Here is an 18,435-nt window from a genome sequence, read left to right as displayed (position 1 = left end):
CTCCTGAAGGGTGAACACATGAGGCCACATTGACTGTCACCCCAAGGAAATAGGATGTTTGAAACTAAAGATGAGGAGTTAGTGTTTAGACAGTGGGACTGGTCTGGGAAGCTCTTGACCAAAGCCAGCGTCCTTTTGCCATGGGGAGCACCAGAGAGCTTCTGTTCTCTTTCCCTTTTGCTTCTCTTGTGCTTGGCATGGAACCCAGGATCTTGAACAGGCAGGGTAAACAGTGTGCTGAGCCCCGCCCTAACCCTTACCTGGGCAAACAGTGTGCTGAGCCCCGCCCTAACCCTTACCTGGAGCACAAGTGAGTAACTTGGTATTCAAGCGCGCTGTGGGGTGTGGCTCAGCACTGCCTCTGGGAACAGCCTCTTTCATGCAGAGTGCGTGAATTGGGGTTTGCATTTCTAGGCTAGGACTGAAGCCAGCAAGCACATCGCACTCCATCTCACCGAGCTGGGGTTATAGTTGTGTTCAGGACACCTGGCTTGTAAAGTGGGTGCTGGGATGCAGCCTCTGTGCCCCATGGTTGCCCGGCAGGCACTTTAACTGCTGTGCTAGCTCTCCAGTCTCCACATGCCTCATCTTTCTCTCTGCATCACAGCTCATGGATTCTCTAGAGGAGGTAGCACAAATCAGAAACTTCCCCGAGCCACAGTGCGTGCGGTCTCAAATAAGCCCGTTGGAAAACTGTTCATAACCTGCTGAGAGCCCAAGGGCAGGGCTAAAATCACAAGGCAAAGCTTTGATTGTGGAAATAGAAGCAAGACATGAAGGCAGATGAACCTCAGGAAGACCTGTGTCCTGTGCAGTATAGGGACCGGACTGGCTAGCCTATGTGAATAACAGAGCAGTCACTGAACTCTGCATTTCTTGCCGTCCCAACCTCAGGTCTTTGTATCAGCCACTTAGAACTGTTGTCCCTGAGGACCAAGAATTCTCAGGAAGAGCTGGGCCTGAGGAGTGTTGACATCCTGGCTATGTGGGATGGGACGTGCTACCTGCCCAGTAGCTTTTGAGACTGCCTGAGGCTTTGAGTGTCCCAAAGCAAAGTGTTTTCATCACCCATTGCTATATACCACCTCAAACTTAATGATTTGAGGCAACGCCAAGTAGTAAATCTCCATGTCTTTGGGCCAGGGATTTAGAGGTGTCTTAATTGGATAGGCCTGACGTGGGGCCTGGTTGCAGTCTGAGGGTGGCTGGGGTCTGGTGTGGGGGGCCATCCCACCCCCACTTTTCCCCAGAGTACTCGTTGAGTAGGAGCAGCAGGAAATACTAGATAGAAGTAAAGAGGGGAGAGAAACAGAAAATACAAGGTAGCCTCGGGAGGGCCTGGATCCTAATCCATCCGGCCCGACTGTCTCTGCCCTAGGGTATTTAAAGGAATGCCAAGGGGTGGCGCAAAAGACCTCCCCCAGCACAGCCAAGTGCAGACCATCCCAGACACCTGGTCCTCGGGCTTGTGGTCCAATCATCCTTTTATGCTGACCTGCTGGGTAAAGCCTAAATGGGCTCCAGCAGTCTAGGATATTGTAGTCTCTTCTGAGTCTGTGTCCTGGACTAGGAAGACCTGATGAGACACGAGAAACAGCTGGGGCTCCTTGGAAATCTCTTCACATAGTTTCTCCACCATTGCAGTTTTAGGGGGTCGGACTACCGTATGAGAAAGTCTGGCTTCTGCAGCCCAGCGGAGGGCCAGGAGGAAACCACACAGCAGCTAGCTACTTCACAGGCCTGACAGGTTCAGGGGCTGGCAAGCTGAGAGGCAAGGTTCTCAGAGAGCTGCTGAGGGACAGTAGCGCCCCAGCCAGGTGAGCACCCCACTTTGGGCCACTGTCATAAGAGCACTTACGCTTTGGGGTCTCATGTTGTAGGTGCTGGCAAATGTGGCCTACATCATCATAGAGTCTACTGAGGAGGGCACGACAGAGTATGGCTTGTGGAAGGACTCTCTGTTCCTGGTTGACCTGCTGTGCTGTGGCGCCATCCTCTTCCCAGTGGTGTGGTAAGTAACCTTAGGAGGGCAGCGCCTATACAGGCAGAGCGCGCGCAGCCGGAGCGCGCGCAGCCGGAGCCACACGGGCTGTCTGAGAAAGACAGCCCTGGGGAGCCCAGGCCTTAGCTCCCGAGAGGACTCCAGTAGAGCTGGTCTGGACTCTAGGCCAAAGGGTTCAGTTCTAACGCAGTCGAGGAGGGTTTCAAAGGGAGAGTGGTGACAGTGTAAAATGTCAGCCGGAGTCTGATGAGGGCTGAGTCGGAGAATCTTTTCTCTTGCCAGTTTAGATGGAAAAATGGGAATATACTCTAACATAAAACTAGGGGTAATTCTCAGGCCACCCAGGTTTTGGGGCTCTGGAGAGTGGCTTGCTCTGATCCAGAAATGGCGGGCTTCAGGCTTGTGCTCAGCTGTGTGACGGGAGGTGTCCTTGCTGTGTTCTGTGAGGACGAGGCTTTGTGACTCCTGGCAGCGGTGCGGGTTGCTGACCCCACAGCTCCCTGCTCGTCCTCAGGGACTGCCTCACGGCTTCTCCAGAGCAGCTGGGGCTCGGTTACTGTGGAGGGAGGGAGGGAGGTTCTCAGGCAGCACCCATTGCTGTGAGTCAGTGCGCTCCAGAATCCGAAGGTGGTCGGGTGTACTGTCCGGCCACCGTGACTGTTGAGAGCATGTTCTAGTCAGAGTCACCCTCCCACTAGGCTTTGTATAACCCAAGTATTCCTGTTAACCAGCTGCTGCTGGTATAGAGGAGGGCTGCGAGGGCTGGGATGGGGTTCGGGTGGCACAGTGCTTGCCTAGCATGCTTGAAGCCATGGCTTCCTTCCCCAGCACCACATAACATGGCAGTGTGGTGCATCTGGAGTCTCAGCCTGGAGGAAGTAGAGGCAGAAGGATCCTAAGTTCCAGCTCATCCTCTGCTATATAACAAGCTTGATGCTACATGAGGTCCTGTCTCAAAAAAAAAGAAAAAGAAAAAGAAATGGGGATGAGACCATTACCATGCAGTCTCCTCAGCTGCCCTGCCATCCTGCCTCATTACCATCAGGCTGGTCAGTGCTGCCGCAGGTAGTGGGCACCTTGCTGGGAAGCAGGTGTTAGGTCCTATTCTTAGCATCCATCATTGTTGAAACACTGAAGTACAAGGGTCCCAGATGAGCATTGCCTTCGTTACTTTTCTATTGCCACGATCAGATACCATGACCAAGGCAACTTATAGAAGAGAAAGTTTATTTGGGGTTTCAGAGAGTCAAGAGTCCATGACCATCATAGCAGGGAGCGGCAGCAGGCAGCAGACGTGGCATAGGAGTAGTAGTAGCTGAGACCTCACATATCAATCTGTAAGTAGAAAGCAAAAAGCGCTAACTCAGCCTCAAAAGCCTACCTCCCGTGACACACCTCCTCCAACAAGACCACACCTCCTAATCCTTCCCAAACAGTCCCACCAACTGGGGCCCAAGTATTCAAGTGTATGAGTCTATGAGGAGTAGGGTGGGGAGAACATTCTCATTCAAACCACTGCAAGTATAGAGCCACCAAGCCACCAGTGGTCATTTCCTATCACTTGGTCACAGCACTGAGAAGGTGCCCAATGGCAATACTCTTTATGGTGCACATCCTGAAAATGGCTGCAAGAGATGAGATGCTAATAAATACAGAAGAAACAGCATCAGTGGGCTGGTGAGATGGTTTAGTAGCTGCCAAGCCTAATGACCTGAGTTTGCTCCCTGGAACCCACGTGGGGGGAGGAGAAAACCAATACCAGCAGGTTGTCCTCTGACCTCCACATGGACATGTGCACACACATACACACTAAGATTTAATTACAAATAAATAGCACTACTAAATATCTGAAATACTTGATTTAGCCAGCTTTGGTTCAGCAGTGGCATAAACTGCCTTTATGCTGATGGCCTTCGTGTGTTCACTTTCTCATGAAGCTTGGAGGGTGGTACTTTGCTGAGGTCTTGGGAGTGATTTATCCTTAGATAAGAGGGTCAGCATTAGAAGAGGAGCCCTGCCTGTGGATCCTTGGCCTGCTTCCCTTCACTTCCTTGTCTGTCTGCTCAGTGCAGACTGTTTCCTCGTGGCTGTGAGCTGTGCCTGTAGCTCCAAGTCTTATTTTGTCCTGTTCTTTGAGCAGAGATTCACTGTGTAGCTCTGGCTGGCCTGATGCTCACTTTTAATCCAGTGTGGTCTTAAACTGTCCGCAGGGCTCCTCTGTCAGCCTCCTGAGCACTGGGATAGCAGGCATGCCCCACAGGGCTGGCTTCATGCATCTTGAATAATGTTAATGTCCCCTGCCTGGAGCATAGTGACTAGTTACCAGCACAGCACAGCCAGAAAAAGGCTGCCAGAGCCTGGCCTTTTCCAGAGCTACAAATCTTACCAAAGCCCGAGACCTGCCCAGCTGCTAGACCTCAACTTAGGAATCAGCAGTGGCTTTCTCTTGGGTCATTCCCCCGTGGCAGGGCTGCTCAGTGATGCTGACTGTCTTCTGGGGGACAGGGTGGCTGCAGGAATGAGTGGAGTTAAATGATGTGTCCACAACCTCTCCTGCTGGCCCGGATTCTGCCAGCAGAGGGCATCTTCACCATAAACTGAGCACCATAAATGGCCAAGTGTGGACTAGCAGAGACCTGTTGTTTTAGGGAGGGTGCTGTCCAGTCATCTGGTCCAATCCTTTTGGTTTACAATGGGGTTCAGGGCCCAAGTTACTAGAGCCAGAAATAGAAGAGAATGCAGGCTGCTCCTCTACTAACCTCTGCTCTCCGACTGGTTATTTTTAGGTCAATCAGACATTTACAAGAAGCCTCAGCCACAGATGGAAAAGGCAAGTTCCCTTGTGCTCCTTTGTGTCCCTCCCACGGCACTGGAGTTTGTCCTTCGAGAACTGGGATAGATTCTGGCTCCCCAGCACCAGCTGCTGGGGGACAGGCTAGGCAGGGCTTGTGGACTCACTCTGTAGAGGCATGGATGACTTGGTGGGGAGCAGGTGCAGCTTACAGAGACAGAGATGGTTGCAGAGAGGGGCCTGGGGCAGCAGCCCTGTGTCACTTCTGCTGTTCATTGTGATTGTGATATTTACCTTTTTAAAAAATTATTTAAAATTTTGTTTTGCTTTTCAAGACAGGGTTTCTCTGTGTAGCCCTAGCTGTCCTGGAGCTTACTCTGTAGAACAGGCTGGCCTCCCTCTCAGAAATCCACCTTCCTCTACCTCCTGAGGATTAAAGGTGTGTGCCACCACAGCCGGTCCAAGATCTTCACTTTTCAGAACCAAATCCCATAGTGAGTCTCAGGCGGGAATACTGGGCTCTGGGAAGGGTCAGAGAGCAGTGCTCCGTGGGTAGAGTTGGCAGCGTGCGGCATCCTTCTGCTTCCTGCAGCCCACTGTGTCCATGTTTGCTTGACGGGAGACTCGAGGGCCTAAAAAGCCCCTCTGCATTGCCTGCTGCCCAGCACTGTCTCTGACGACGCCAGGCAACTCTTACAACTCTGCGTTGCAGCGTGCGTGCGTGCGTGCGTGCGTGCGTGCGTGCGTGCGTGCGTGCGTGCGTGTGTGTGTGTGTGTGTCTGGTCTGCACCAGTTTATGGACTGGCCCACCAGTGGAGGATCGGTGCTCTTGGAGCTCGTGAAATGGCCCACCTCACTACATTCCAGAGTTTCATCACTGAGCACTTTGTTTTGTTTTGTTTTTGTTAGAAAAAATATGGGTTCATTTTAGAACATGTGGAAAATAATATACTAGCTGCAAATCATTTCACAGGCTTGATAATGTATATCAAGTTATTTCACTTTGGGGGAGTGTTTTGTGTTTGTTTTTAAAGATTTATTTTTCTTTTTATGTACGTGGCGTTTTGCCGGCCTGTATGTCTGTGTGAAGGTGTCAGATCCCCTGGAATTGGAGTTATAGACAGTTATGATCTGCCATGTGGGTGCTGGGAATTGAACCCGGTCCTTTGGAAGAGCAGGTGGTGCTCTTCTTTCTCCAGGCCCGCCCGTTCTGTGTTTTTGGTGTTGAGATTGAAGCAAGGCAGCATGTACTTCACCGCTGAGCTGCGCTCCCTCCCCTGCCATGTCCAAGTGTTTATTGGGTTGCATGGCTCCTGGCTTTGAGGTTTCACTTCAGGACTTGAGTGTGCTCACGGGGCTATTTGTGTTCTGTTCAGCTTGGACCTAGAATAGCCCACACAGCTGTTCAGGCTCCCGCAGCTCTGGGCAGCCCTGTATAGGAGACACTGCCATGACCAGAGCCGAGTCAGTACCCAGTGGCCTCTGCACACGTCCATGCCAGCTTTGTTCTCTCTAGTGCTGAGGTGCCGCTTCCCTGTCATGTGTTTTCTCTTGACTTCCGAAGGCCCGTGACCCCTGCCACCCCCTACCCATGCCCTCAGCAGCACATTCTTCTCAGCTGCAGCTGTAGCCCAGGCAGTTTGGGCAGCGTGCCACTTGTGGATGAGCTGATCCACAAGTGTGACTTCCCAGACCCGGGCAGAGCCCTGCCTCCTGCAGTGGCAGAAGAGTGTAGATGTGGGACTCTGAGGAAGCCTGCCTGGCTGTGTCGGCCGTTCCGAGCATGTTGTCTTTGTTGTGCTGTGTGTATTGTACTAAAAGGTGACTTAGTGCTCTTGTAACTTAATGCATAGGGGCTTCCTCAGTGTGTTCAGATGGGGCAGTTGATGTTTTTAAATTTATTTAGTTTATGTGTCTTGTTCTGCCTGCAGATAGGCTAGACACCAAGAGTGAGTTATAGATAGCTGTGAGCTGCCATGTGGGTGCTCCTAACTGCCAAGCCGTCACTCCGGCCCCCTCCTTCTTTTCTGTTTCTGTGTATGTTTTTTGAGACAGGTCTCATTGGGCAGGGCTGGCTGGCCTGTCTCCTAGAGCCTTGTTCCTTGCATGTTTTGGTGTTTCTAAATGAGCATCCACCATCTTCCTTCTGCTGCTTATCCTTCTGGCCTCTGCCGGGTAGCCTTGCCCATTTGGTCCTCCATCTTGTCTCGAGGTCCTGAGTGTGACTGGAGATTGGTCTCTGACGATTCACCACACTGATCTTAGCTGACGATGACATGAAGGGCATGGCCTATGGCAGATAGCACAACAGGCTGTGTGATGACGAAAGCTCACAGAGAGGTTATTTTCTGTCTAGAGCAGTGCTTCTCAACCTTCCTGATGCTGTGACCCCTAAGACAGTTCTCATGGTGTGCTGATCCCAGCCATAATATTGTTTTCATTGTTACTTCATTACTAATTTTGCTACTGTAGAGTTGTAAATATCTGATATGCAGATAGTTTTAGGCCACTACTGTGAAGGGATCACAGACTCACAGGTTGAGAGCCATTGGTCTAGACCAGGAGCACATGAGGTCTTCTTCCACCAGGTGGCAGTGTGAGACTTCTTCAGTTGTAAAAGCAGTCTTGCATCCCACCCATGAGGAAGGGCAAGAGACAGGATGGGGGAGTCTGCTCTGTGGGATGGTTTTGAGCTGATCCACAAGTGTGTACTTCACTCTGGTCTTTGAAAAGTAACTTCCAGAGTCAAAGAAGCCATGTTCCCTCAGTGGAAACCGTCACAGAGAAGCATGGGACCGGCATTCCGCTCGCTGGTCAGTGTCACCACAGTACAGCCCTGCCTAAGTCCTCCAGATCTTTGGTCACCCCTGTGGGAAGGTCTGCCCCAGGATCTGGAGGCATGTGGTCAGATGGAGCAGGTGTCTCACTGTCTCTCCTCAGCTCATCACCCGTTGATCCGCCCCGGCCCCGGCAGTGACTGGGCGTGTGCGGTGCAGCGCAGGCTGAGCAGGCAGGGGAATGCTGTCTGGCATGGCTTCCAGGGTGTGTGTTGGGCTCGTGCACCCTTTGTCTCTGCATTCCCTTCGGTTGAACTTGAGGGAGAACAAAGGAAATGGTTAAGAGAAGCAGCCCACGCCCTGCCTGTTGCTTTTCCGCCACACACTGAGGGTTCTCTCGGGTCATCTCTCATTGCAGTCTGTGGCCTTTAGGGGCACGGTGGGTGCCCATGCTCCAGCCTCCTGCCAAGATCTGCTGGCTGCTTGGCCCTGGACCCTGCAGCCCAATTCCTCCTCTCTCCAGTTCTCTCTCTGGCATCATTACCTGGCTTGGGAATATTCTGCATAACTTGACGGATGGGCCCTACCTCTAGTCATCTGGTTTTTTGTCTTCTGTTCCTGAGGGAAAAGCAGAAGAAGTATTCTAAAGAGCCTTCCATTTTACATGTGCTTCAGAAACGTGGTGTGATTGGATGGCTGCAGGCCTCATTCTCAAGGGCCAGTGGAGGCGTGGCCTCGTTCTGAATGGCTGCCATGGTCAGAAAGGAACCTTGGCCGTAGGACATCATTTTGGCACTCCCAGGGTTCTTTGGGTCACATTGGCTTCAAGTCCAACATTATAGTGTCTCAGTCACTGTTCTGTGAAGAGACACCATGACCACAGCAACTCTTATAAAGAAAACATTTAATTGAGTGCTTACTTACAGTTTCAGAGTTTTAGTTCGTTATCATCATGGCAGGGTGGCAGTCCTGGCAGCATGGTGCTGGAGAAACAGCTGAGAACGATGGATATCCTGATCCACAGGCACAGAGAGCCTGAGCTGCCATGGGTGTGGGAAACCTCAAAGTCCACCCTAGTCACACACTTCCTCCAACAAGGTCACGTCTGTGTGAGCCTGTGGGAGCCGTTCTTACTCAGACTACCACACGGAGCTGTGTGCTCTGCTCTGGGCGCCTCACTGATGTGCAGAAGTGTCGCCAGGTCAAATAGTGACGCCTGCGTGGGATCAGGGAGGCAGCCCCACCCCACAGCAACCACCGAGTTCTTTATCTATTTTATTATATTTTACTTCCTATGCAAGGGTGTTTTGCCTGTGAATGTGTATGTACACCATATGCCTGGTGCCCTTGAAGGCCAAAATAGAGCAACAGATCCCCTGGAACTGGAGTTACTGCTGTGGAATGTCTTTCTGTATGCTGTGAATATGTGTTGCTATGATTGGTTAATAAAGAAGCTGCTCTGGCCTGTGGTGAGCCAGGTTATAGCCAGGCAGGAAATCTAAGACAGAGACGGGAAGAAGAAAGGAGAGGCAGGAGAGACGCCAGCCTGCCACCCAAGGAACAACATGCCAGTACTGACCGGTAAAGCCACGGAAAATGTAGCAAAACATAGATTAATAGAAATGGGTTAATTTAAGAAATAAGAGCCAGCTAGCAAGAGGCCTGCCATAGACCATACAGTTTGTAAATAATTTTAAGCCTCTGAATGACTATTTTATAAGCGACTGTGGGACTGTGTGGCTGGGCGGGAGCAGAGAAAACTTACGACTACAAGTCCCAGACTCTGAACTAGCACATGGATGCTAGAGTCAAGCTCAGGTCCTCTTCAGGAGTAGGGAGTGCTCTTAACCTCAGAGTCATCTCTCCAGCCAAGCCACCAGATTCTTCACTGGCACCTACTTGTAGGGTGGCCCAGGTTCGTGTCCTTTCAGAATGTCTGGGATGATACAGCAAGCACTTGTGTCAAGTTTCAGGCCCAAGTGCCTGTCTTTATATCCAGAGTGGAAAAATGGAAGAAGGTACACTTGGTACTGCGGTGTGGTGGGTCACAAGAAAGGACAGCCGTGTCACTCAGAAATGAGTGAAGTGAACATGTCACAGGAAACAGTGGGCAGTGTTTATTGCCAGAATGCAAGTTGTGCTTTTCAGTACAAAGAACAGCACAGGAGAGCTCACAGCTGCCACAGGAACATGAGTTTCCTAGTTCTTAAAACCCTCCAGGGTGTGCAGAGGGAGCGCTACCAGTGTGGGATTGTTTAAGAAATGCTTCAGTGTTTGCGAGAGCAGTGCCAGTCACTGAAACGCTGTGCTCCACCTGATGCATGGCATCACCCTGTTCACCTGGCAGGGAGCTCACAGGCAGGCAGACGGGCAAAACTCAAAAGGCAGAATCTGGGCCTGTGAGGCCTAACAACAGTGAGGAAAGTTCCTCACTCCCAGGACACTTGTGTTTATTGGAGATGTCTGCTGGCCGCAGTTGTCTCCTGGCAAGGAGCTGTTTTATTTGTGTATGTAGATGAAAAGCCTTCAGTGTGTTTCTTCTTGTTTTTACTCTAGCTCTTCACAGCGCTTCTCTGGGCAGTCGATAGCTTGAGCGTTTAGAAGGCTACAGACCTCCTGTGTCCACTAAAGTTGTTGTTTGGTTTTCATTCCAATCTCTCTATGTGCTTGTGCACACCATGACATGCAGGTGTCGTCTTGGTGCTGGTAACCCCAGACCAGGGAGCAGCACTGGTATTGTAGATGGGCATGCCGCCGTAGCCAGCTTTCATGAGGTCTGGGGACTCTTAACCTCAAGGCCTCCAGCTCATTCAGCAGGTGCTTACCTGCCCAGCCAGCCCCAGCCCCAGGTGTTTTTGAGTCAGGATTATGCTGTAGCCCAGGCTGACATAGATTTCATTCTGTAGCCCAGGTTGGTCCAGAACTCAATGAGGATCCTTCTACCTCAGCTGCACAGGTGCTGGGATTACAGGTGTGAGTAGCACATCGGGCTATGTGAAGCTCTTTGTGTGATTTGTGGAGCTCATGTCCACCAACTTTGAGATGAGTTTAAGTCTCACCCTGTGTGCTGTGATTTGAATAGGAGCACAGCGTGATTGCGATGTGAGACTCCCTGCTTAGATCTTTCCTGGGGAGTCTTAAACATCTAGTCACCTGAGATGAAGAGGTCATAGGAAAACCAAAGAAACAGTTCAGTCCAGTATGGTGAGCCAGCTACTTTATTGGAATTATGCAGAAAAGCTTGGGCGGCTTCCCAGCACCAGTATCACCAAGAAGTCCCTCCCAGTCTTATTTAAGATAGCAGTATGAGAACTGGAACAAATAGTGATATTTTAGTAAACTTTCGGTTTGCATTTCACTAGTCATTAGTGATGCTATACGTATTTCCAAGAGCTTATTGGCCACTAGTATATCTTCTTTGGAAAATGTCATTTCAAGTCGTTTGCTCATGTTTTCACTGGATCATGCTGTCCTCCCAAGGATCCATGTCCTTGGTGTGATGCCCAAGAGATGGAACCTTTAGGAGATGGTCCTAGTAGAAGGTGACCAGGTGCACACAAGGAATGGCCTGCTCTTCTAGGGAGTGTGTTTTCAGTTTCACAGAAACACAGTATGTGGGTTTCTTTTGTTGTTGTTGATGGGAAAACGGCGCTGGTTGGTTGGCGGAAAAGTCACGGGCCACGGCAGAACCCAATGTTAGAAAGAGCTTTATTAGAAAGAAGCCAAGCCTAGAGAAACAGGAAGAGAGAGAGAGGCGCAGAGAGGAAGCACAGAAAGAAGAGCGCAGAGAGAGAGCGTGGGGTCCGTGTCTGGCTTTTTAAGGCAGGGACTGTGTGACCACGCAGCCTGCACCCCGCTGATGACATAAGATGTTAGACCCGCAAGAGTGAGAGCAGGATCCTAACAGTTGTTTAACATTTATTTGTCTGTCTACATGTATGTGCCATGGCACATGTGCAGGGATCAGAGGAAGTTGTATGGGAGTCCGTTCTCTCCTTCTTCCTTGTGGATCCTGGGGATTGAACTCAGGTCATCAGGTGTCTGCAGATGCCTCCTACCCACTCCTGCGGGTGCCACATACTATGGGTACAGTCGCTTGGGTATGAAGTTACCTGGGTAGCTGGGACTTACTTTCACATATTATCAAAGGGTTCAGATGCCCACTGAGCCATCTTGCTGGCCCCAGAACACAGTGTTAAAAGTCACCCGACACCCCTTGAATGCCTTTCCTGCCTGCATTATTCACCACTGGTATGTGCTGCCTCCATTTTGAGCCATGTACCAGAAGGTGTGGTGTCAGACTGACCTCCAGATCGAAGAGCTACAGAACCTCTTGTCTTTAGTTCCAGCTTCGTGCCGCACAGTGGGAGGTTGTTTGTGCTTTGGTTGTTGATACAGGGTTTTCTGGTTTTCCTAGACAGGTTACTACCATTGCACCCTTGCGGCAGCCGCAGCCAGTCTGTGTTGTGAATACGCAGCAGGGACATGAGAGCACAGTGATTGCCATTCTGGAACTCGACTGGCCATTCCAAGCTTATGGGAGGAAGTTGAATGATAGGTGCTGCTGGAGCAAGCCATTGGCTGCTTCCGGGAACTAGATCATGTTGCTATTTATTTTATTTAATTTTAAGTGTGTGTGTGTGTGTGTGTGTGTGTGTGTGTGTGTGTGTTTGCGTGTGCATGTGCATGTACCTATGGGTATCAGATAAGTGCAGATGCCCCTGGAGCTAAGTTACAGGGTGTTGGAGCTGCCTGATGTGGATGCTGGGAATCGAATCCTCTGCAAGAGCAATGCACTCTTAAGGGCTGAGTGATTGCTCCAGCTCTCAAACTGCTATCTCAACTTTTTTTTTTTTTTTTTTAAGAAACATCTGTATCCCAGGCTAGCCTCGACTCAACTGTGTAGCCAGGATTGACCTTGACCTTCTGAGCCTTCTGCCTCTATCACCTCCCATGTGCTGTGATTACAGACATGTACCAGCACACCCAGTTTGATGGGTGCTGAGGATCAAACCCAGAGTTTTGTGCACACTAGCCAGCCTTAACAACTCAGCTGTCCCCATGTTTTTATAAGTAAAATTGTGTTTGACTCTCGTGATCGTCTATTGATGGCAGAGCTGAGTAGTCACAGATTTGGGGGTCCACGGAGCCTCACAGCTGCTATCCTGCCCTGCACAGGCAGTTTGCCACCCCCAGCTACTCTAGACATTTAAGAGATGGCATGTTCCAGACCACGTATAACGTGCACTAGTACTGACTGCTGGCCTGTCCTTGTACTTCCACATAAGTACAAGGCTGCTTTTAAGTGTTTGCTGGACTTCAGCTCGGCAGCCAGAGCTTTGCTCTTCAAGCCTCAGGCTGCTCTCCTGGACTTGACTGCCTTGCCTGTCATGTGGGGACTTGATACTTTTCTTTAGCCAGTTGGTGTCTCATGGGGGACTATGGACTTCTCCTTAACTAGTTAGTGTCTGGTGGGGGCTGTGGAGTTCTCCTTAACTAGTTAGTGTCTGGTGGGGGCTGTGGAGTTCTCCTTAACTAGTTAGTGTCTGGTGGGGGGCTGTGGAGTTCTCCTTAACTAGTTAGTGTCTGGTGGGGGCTGTGGAGTTCTCCTTAACTAGTTAGAGTCTGGTGGGGGACTGTGGACTTGTCCTTAACTAGTTAGAGTCTGGTGGGGGACTGTGGAGTTCTCCTTAACTAGTTAGAGTCTGGTGGGGGACTATAGACTTCTTCCAGACGCCCTTGAGCGTGGGACGGAGCTCTGGCTTTAGTGGGTTTGTAAGCACATGATTCCCCAGTTCTTTCGCTTCAGTGGCCCCTTGCAATAGGCTTGTCCAGCCTCAGTTTCCACTTTCAAGCAGGAGCCATGATGCTGTGGGCAGTGACTGAGAGCTGTTACCAGAGGAAGCGTAGAGCCTCCAGCTGGAAGCCCTCAGGGAAGAGCCAAGAGCAGAGGGGAAGCCATATTTCCTTCTGAGCCTCCCTCCCTGAGGGCTGTGGGGACAGCCCTGGGGCCGTGGCAGTGTGGTCCCCTGCCCTCCAGTGCTTTGCATGCACTGCTGTTGAAGACCAGCTCTTGGACCCTGTCACCCAGAGCAGGGCTTTGTAACAGAAGAGACAGACGTGAATTCCTGGATCGCAGAGCATTGTCACTTGCTTTTTGTCCCTGTGTGGCTAAGGACATCAGGACACTCTGGCCCGAAGTCTGGAGCTGCTTCCCAGGGTGCTCTCCCAGCTTCCTGCAGCCTGACGGGAGCTGCCTGCAGACATATTTTCTCCGGTGCTGCCCTGGGAGCACTGCATGTGCCTGTTTCTCTTGTGGCACACAGTGGTGCCCATAAAAGCCTCAGAGGGTTCTGGCCTGCTCCCAGGACCACCTCACACGAGCTGGTGTCTGCATGGTCTCTGCAGATGCCTCCTACCCGCTCCTGCGGGTGCCACATACTGTGGGTACAGTCGCTTGGGTATGAAGTTACCTGGGTAGCTAGGACTTACTTTCACACATTATCAAAGGGTTCAAGACCCTAGAAAAAGCTCAAGCACAGTTCAGAGAGCAATAGAAAGAATAGGTCATAATGTTAGTTTAAAACAGGCATATTTATGTTATCCACCAAAAACTTGTCTTTCCCCTTCAGCTACATCATTCCAGTTCTTGAATTGTTACCAACTCGTAGTATCTTCCAACACTATGAAATATGGAACCTCTTACTTAATAAGTAATCCCATCCTGAGGTCATACAACACACAACCCAGAGCCCAGGGGCTTCTCACAGCACAGGCTGAGAAAGAGCCGATGGCAGATGCAACACTTGATTGACTATCAGGAGCTCAGTGTGCCCACTTGTGGTGACTGCCCCCTCATGGCCTGCTTCTGCCTAGGGCTGCTGGCATGTCAGGACCGCAGCTTCTTCTCCCTGATCGATTACTGCAGTAGTCCAGGAAGATCAGGCTCTCTTACCCAGATTGCTGCCTGCTTTGGTGGCCTGTGCTATCAAACAGGCGGAAGTGTGACCTTCATCCTGGCTCACTGCTGGTTGTGACTGTGCGGTGGAGAGATGGGGGCGGAGAGCTGAGAGGGACATGCGCTCAAGCTTGCCTGCAGTCTCCTCCGGGTCCATCTGATGAGCTCATTCTCCGCACTTGCACACAGTGTGCTGGAGAGGTGGAGGCACTGACGGCCAGTCTGGACCAGTCTTTTGTACCCTTCCTTGAGCAGCACTCACGGAGTCTGGAGCCGAAGGGAAGGAGGAACAGGAAATGAGCATTGTACTTCACTGCCCTATGGTATTTTGGGCTTTTTTTTTTTTTTTTTTTTTTTTTTTTTTTTTTTGGTTTTTCGAGACAGGGTTTCTCTGTGTAGCTTTGCGCCTTTCCTGGAGCTCACTTGGTAGCCCAGGCTGGCCTCGAACTCACAGAGATCCGCCTGGCTCTGCCTCCCGAGTGCTGGGATTAAAGGCGTGCGCCACCACCGCCCGGCGGGCTTTTTTTTTTTTTAAGGCAGGTTTTTACTTTAATGCCTGGGCTAATCCCAAGCTTCTAGACTCTAGAGATTCTCCCTTCAGCATCCCGAGAAACTGGGGCTACCTCTAGGCTGAGCCACCTGTCCAGCTGGTTCATTTCATTTCTATCATTAAAGATAGGGTCTGGCACAGCTGCATAGCCCCTATGGTTCAGCTCACTTACCTTTGACATCTCCTGGGCTGTGGCTTTAAATGCATGTAGGAATAGATTTTAATCACTTTTCACACTCCGCTAATGGCTTGAAGAGGAAAGCGCCCTGTGCTCTGAGTAACTTAGCTCAGAGGCTAAGTCTCTGGGCAGCCATTTTACTACGCTTGCTGCAGTTACGGCCGCTTGCCCTGTGCTTGCTCCCCCAAGCTGGCTGGGGTTTGTCGGTGGGAGGCCTTAGGGCCCCCACTAACACTTTAAGGCCAGTGCAGTCCCCAATCTGTGGCCTGTCTCCCTGCTGACAGTGATGGTGTAGAGAGGCTGTGTGTGCATAGGCCGGAAGGCCAGCGTGTGAGCATGCGCAGAGCTCCTCTGCTCCCTGAAGGTGAGCTCGAGCTGCAACTTACGTGGACGTGGGGTTAGGATCAAAGTGAGTGTGAGCGATTCATGCTGGCAAAAACTCCTCCTCCATGGCACAGAGAGGGCCAGGAGGAAGGGTGCTGGGCAGCGTCCGAAGTCGGGGACTTCCTTCACACGGGGCAAAGACTAAGAAGCTGCCCTGGCCTCTGCTTCTGTGTGCCCCGTAAGTCGTCAGCTGTCGCTGGGAACGGCACTGGCAGTCACCAGCAGCCGCCTGATGGCAGCGGGTCAGAAGTGGAGAGAACTCGGTGCTAAGGAAGGTGGCCTTGGCCCTGGGCCTGGCTTCTCCACTTACAGGCTGAGTCTGGCTAACCTCCACCAGGCCGGTTATTTCAATGCTAACAGCACGGCTTCCTACATAAAGGAACTTGTGAGGTGAAGAAATGGCGTGGTGGGCACACCCTCAGTGCCCGCCTCACTCAGCAGACAGTGGTGGCTGAGGTGGTTCTCGTTGTTTCTGGATAGTTTCAGAACTATCAGAGGAAGTCAGCTGGGGCAGGTGTGGTCTGTCTCTGGCCGCCTGGGGGGGTTAAGATTTGAAAAAATGTAATTCTGTATATTCATGTGTGTCTGGGGGCAGGGGCTGGTTATGCACATGCATGGAGAGCCTGAGGAGACCAGAAGATGGGCTCAGATCCCCTGGAACTGCAGTTGTGAACCAACTCATGTGGCTGCTGGGAACCAAACTTGGGTCCTCTGCCAGCGCAGCATATGGTCCCTTTCTGACTTCTTTTAGAAATGATTTTAATTTATCGACAGCTTCATACATGTCTGTAGTCCGTTTTGGTTACGGTTGCCCCACCTGCTCTTCCATCGCCCCTTCTGGAGCCCTGCTTCTCAACACTCCTTCCTTTCACATCCTTTAGTTTTGAAGACTCTTGTCACTGTGTGTATGTGTGTGTGTGTGTGTGTGTGTGTGTGTGTGTGTGTGTGTGTGTGTGTGTGTGTGTACGTGCATCATACATGCATGCACTGGGGTGCAGTTATGAAAGTCAAAGCACAGTGTTCTTGGATCCATTCTCTCCTGGTACTATGTGGGTCCCAGGGATGAGGTCAGATTGTCAGGTTTGGCAGCCATCACTTTTGCCCGCTGACCCATCTTACTGGCCCTTAGCCGTCACTTTATTTATTATTTGTGTGTCTACACATGTGCACACACATAGCAGGGGAGTGGGAGGAGGTGTGGGAGGCACAGAGCTCCCATTGTGGGTCAAGGGGACACTTTGAAGGAGTCTGTTTTTGTCTTATTCCATGGGTTCTGGGAATCAAACTCAGGCCCCTCTACCTCCTGAGCCATCCGGCTAGTTCCCTGCAGAGTGTAGTTAGCCTTGCCTGTGTGACATGGTGTGGGGTCATTTCCAAGATCATTGGTGCCGCATCCCTCAAGAAAAATGGTTCTTGCTGCCCCTTCTCCAAGTAGCTGTCACCTGTTCTTTGGTCTTCTTGGTCACCATGACTTGAGGGAAGGTGGCAGCCAGGAAGGGCAGCAGTACCTCCTGTGGCGGCTGTGTCTTGACTCGACCTGGGGGCATTGGGCAGGAAGAAGTCCTTGCCATGCTTAGGCTCCACTTGTGACCTATTTCCTCTGAGCAGGAGGAGGAAGAGTCTGCAGGTGCTCTAACTGGGGGAGCCCTGGAGCTGGGGGCGGGGGGCATGCTGCTTGTTCCCCTCCACAGCTGGGCCTGGGACAGATTCCATAAGAAGCCTTCACTTTATGCCAGGGAATGGTGATGGTGCACGCCATTAATCCCAGCACTCGGGAGGCAGAGGCAGGCGGTCTCTGAGTTCTACAGACCAAGTTCCAGGACAGCCAAGGCTACACAGAGAAACCCTGTCTTGAAAACAAACAAAATGTTTCAATTAATGAAGCTCTGGCCCCTCAGGTAGTCCCTGGGCAGGGCCTCTACCCTATAGAAGCTCCCGTCCAGATGAGGAGCCAGGTCGGGCAGGCGTGTGGACTTACAGTGGAGTAGGACTGGAACTGAGGCCTCCTGGCTCCCTCTGGCCTGCTCATTCTTTGACCATATTCGCTGCTTCAACGCAGCAGAGTCAGAAGTCCCAGCCAGGCCTCCACAAGCTTTCACTCCCAGGAGAGCCCAGCTCCCTGTGGTTCAGGGGCAGCCAGCTGTCGGCCTCCTAAACTCTAGGAAATCTTTGGAAGAGAAGAAAAGGAAGCTTGGGATTCCAGGCTGTGACCTGCTGCTGGCTGCTCTTGTCATGATGCCGGGAAGTTTCACCTTGCACTGGTCCTCCTCTGCTCTGTGCCCTGACTCATCAGTTCCGTATGGCAGGCAGCACTTGCCAGGAGAGCCTGGGCATGTCAGTAGTCCCAGTTCACATTTTGTTCCAGGACTACTAGAGTCTGGGTTTCTGCCAGTCCCAGTGGCCACCTTTGATGCAGGCTAGCTCCATGTGATCCTGATAGGATTCTGATAAACTTGGAATAGCATCCAGGTGTTGAGCTGTCTGCTGCCTGAGTTGCCCTGCCGATTACCCCAGGAGCCCTAAGGGTAGATATTATTGTTTCTGCCTTAACAGATGAACAAATTGAAATTCAGACAGGGAGGGCAGGTGACTTGCTTATTATCACATGAGTAGAATTGGCCGAAGAATTGAGGGTTGAACCCTGCATGTCCAGCCGCGCTGGGCCTGTACTGTTGAGTACTCTGCTCTCCTGCCTCCCCTCCACTTACAAGCTTGCAGGGCACAGTGTGTCAGGGATGGCTACAGAGAGCCGACTAACAGGATTGAGGCTCTGGGGTCTATTTCCAGCAGTCAGG

At 51.4% G+C, this 18,435-nt stretch overlaps 1 protein-coding gene across 1 annotated transcript in view; it reads left to right on the top strand.

Annotated features, from left to right (window-relative positions):
• Gpr107 (G protein-coupled receptor 107) overlaps window positions 1-18,435 on the top strand; it is a 64,758-nt gene that overhangs the window by 33,041 nt on the left and 13,282 nt on the right. Inside the window, exons 13-14 of the mRNA XM_028884653.2 lie at window positions 1,881-2,011; window positions 4,789-4,832. Of these exons, the coding sequence (XP_028740486.1) occupies window positions 1,881-2,011; window positions 4,789-4,832 (175 nt within the window). The remainder of the gene's footprint in view (window positions 1-1,880; window positions 2,012-4,788; window positions 4,833-18,435) is intronic.

The sequence above is a fragment of the Peromyscus leucopus genome, chromosome 4, assembly GCF_004664715.2.
Source record: "Peromyscus leucopus breed LL Stock chromosome 4, UCI_PerLeu_2.1, whole genome shotgun sequence".
Taxonomy (NCBI): Eukaryota; Metazoa; Chordata; class Mammalia; order Rodentia; family Cricetidae; genus Peromyscus; species Peromyscus leucopus.
The sequence above is the reverse complement of the archived record's forward strand: the minus strand, read 5'-3'. Positions and strand labels throughout refer to the sequence as shown.